Source organism: Monodon monoceros, unplaced genomic scaffold (assembly GCF_005190385.1).
Source record: "Monodon monoceros isolate NGI ecotype Baffin Bay Population unplaced genomic scaffold, NGI_Narwhal_1 Contig3457_ctg1, whole genome shotgun sequence".
NCBI lineage: Eukaryota > Metazoa > Chordata > Mammalia > Artiodactyla > Monodontidae > Monodon > Monodon monoceros.
Window position 1 is genome coordinate 1 of NW_021699377.1, and position 1,369 is coordinate 1,369.

General features: G+C 60.6%; 1 protein-coding gene across 1 annotated transcript; it reads left to right on the forward strand.

Annotated features, from left to right (window-relative positions):
* Positions 1-47: 47 nt before the first annotated feature.
* Positions 48-1,362, forward strand: LOC114906025 (CD276 antigen-like; the record flags this gene model as incomplete). The annotated part of the gene is made up of 3 exons (XM_029240525.1): positions 48-115; positions 303-617; positions 1,221-1,362. Coding segments are annotated over 3 exons (525 nt in total), but the record flags the coding sequence as incomplete, so codon positions are not given.
* Positions 1,363-1,369: the final 7 nt, after the last annotated feature.

The window sequence follows — 1,369 nt, forward strand, 5'->3', positions numbered from 1 at the left end:
AACGCGTCCCTGAGGCTGCAGCGCGTGCGCGTGGCTGATGAGGGCAGTTTCACCTGCTTTCTGAACATCCGGGACTTTGGCAGCGGCAGAGCTGCGGTCAGCCTGCAGGTGGCAGGTGAGAGCCGCGAAGGGGGTGTGTGTGCCCTCCCTTTGGCACACCCCTCATACTTCCCGCAGCCCCTTTACCCACTGACCCAGGGCTGACCCGTGTCCTCACGGCCCCAGGCACCTTTCCCCTCCACTGTGTCCCGCTGCCCTTGCCTTACGTTGACCTCTGCCCTCTACCCTCTGCTCTCTTCCAGCCCCCTACTCAAAGCCCAGCATGACCCTGGAGCCCAACAAGGACCTGCGGCCCGGGGACACGGTGACCATCACGTGCTCCAGCTACCGGGGCTACCCCGAGGCCGAAGTGTTCTGGCAGGATGGGCAGGGTGCGCCCTTGACCGGCAACGTAACCACGTCGCAGACGGCTAAGGAGCAGGGCTTGTTCGACGTGCGCAGTGTCCTGAGGGTGGTGTTGGGCGCTAATGGCACCTACAGCTGCCTGGTGCGCAACCCCGTGCTGCAGCAGGACGCTCATGGCTCTGTCACCATTACACCGCATAGAAACCCCACAGGTTTTTGTTTTGTTTTCTTAAATGTCCCCCCTGGGGGTGGTGGTGGTCCTGTGTGCGGGGGTCACGGTATCTGAATCTAGCTCCATACCTTCAGTCTCTCGGAACAGTGAGATGCCTAATAATAATAACGGAAAAGGTAAACAGGGTGCATAGGCGGCAATCTAACCGTGGTGGGAGTGGGTGAGGGTGATGGTTACAGGTCCTCTCAGCTCTCTGGGTCCCCTGACTCCAGGGCTCTGGAAACCTCTGGAGAGAATGGAGAAGCATTCAGATCTCAGAAGAGAGTGGAAGGACAGGAGAGGGAAATGGATCCTGGTGGAAAGGGGAGTTTTGCTAGGGCTGGAGGCTGCTCTAGGCCGGGTCCCCCCCCCCCCCCGCCCGGGATGGACCTTCTCAGGCCAAGGCTAAACTGCTGTGATTCTTGTCAGATTAGGGAGACTCCATGTCTGGAAGTGCTGAGGCTTAATCTGTTTTTAGGTCTGGGGAGAAAATGGGGAGATGGAATGGGACCTGGGGGTTGATGGAGGAGCAGGATGCTGCGGGGTGGTAGCCCAGAGTGTCGGCGCCCCTCCTCACTGCCTGCCGCTCCAACCTCGCCCTCAGGCGCTGTGGAAGTCCAGGTTCCCGAAGACCCCGTGGTGGCCCTCGTGGGCACTGACGCCACCCTGCGCTGCTCCTTCTCGCCCGAGCCCGGCTTCAGCCTGGCACAGCTCAACCTCATCTGGCAGCTGACAGACACCAAACAGCTGGTG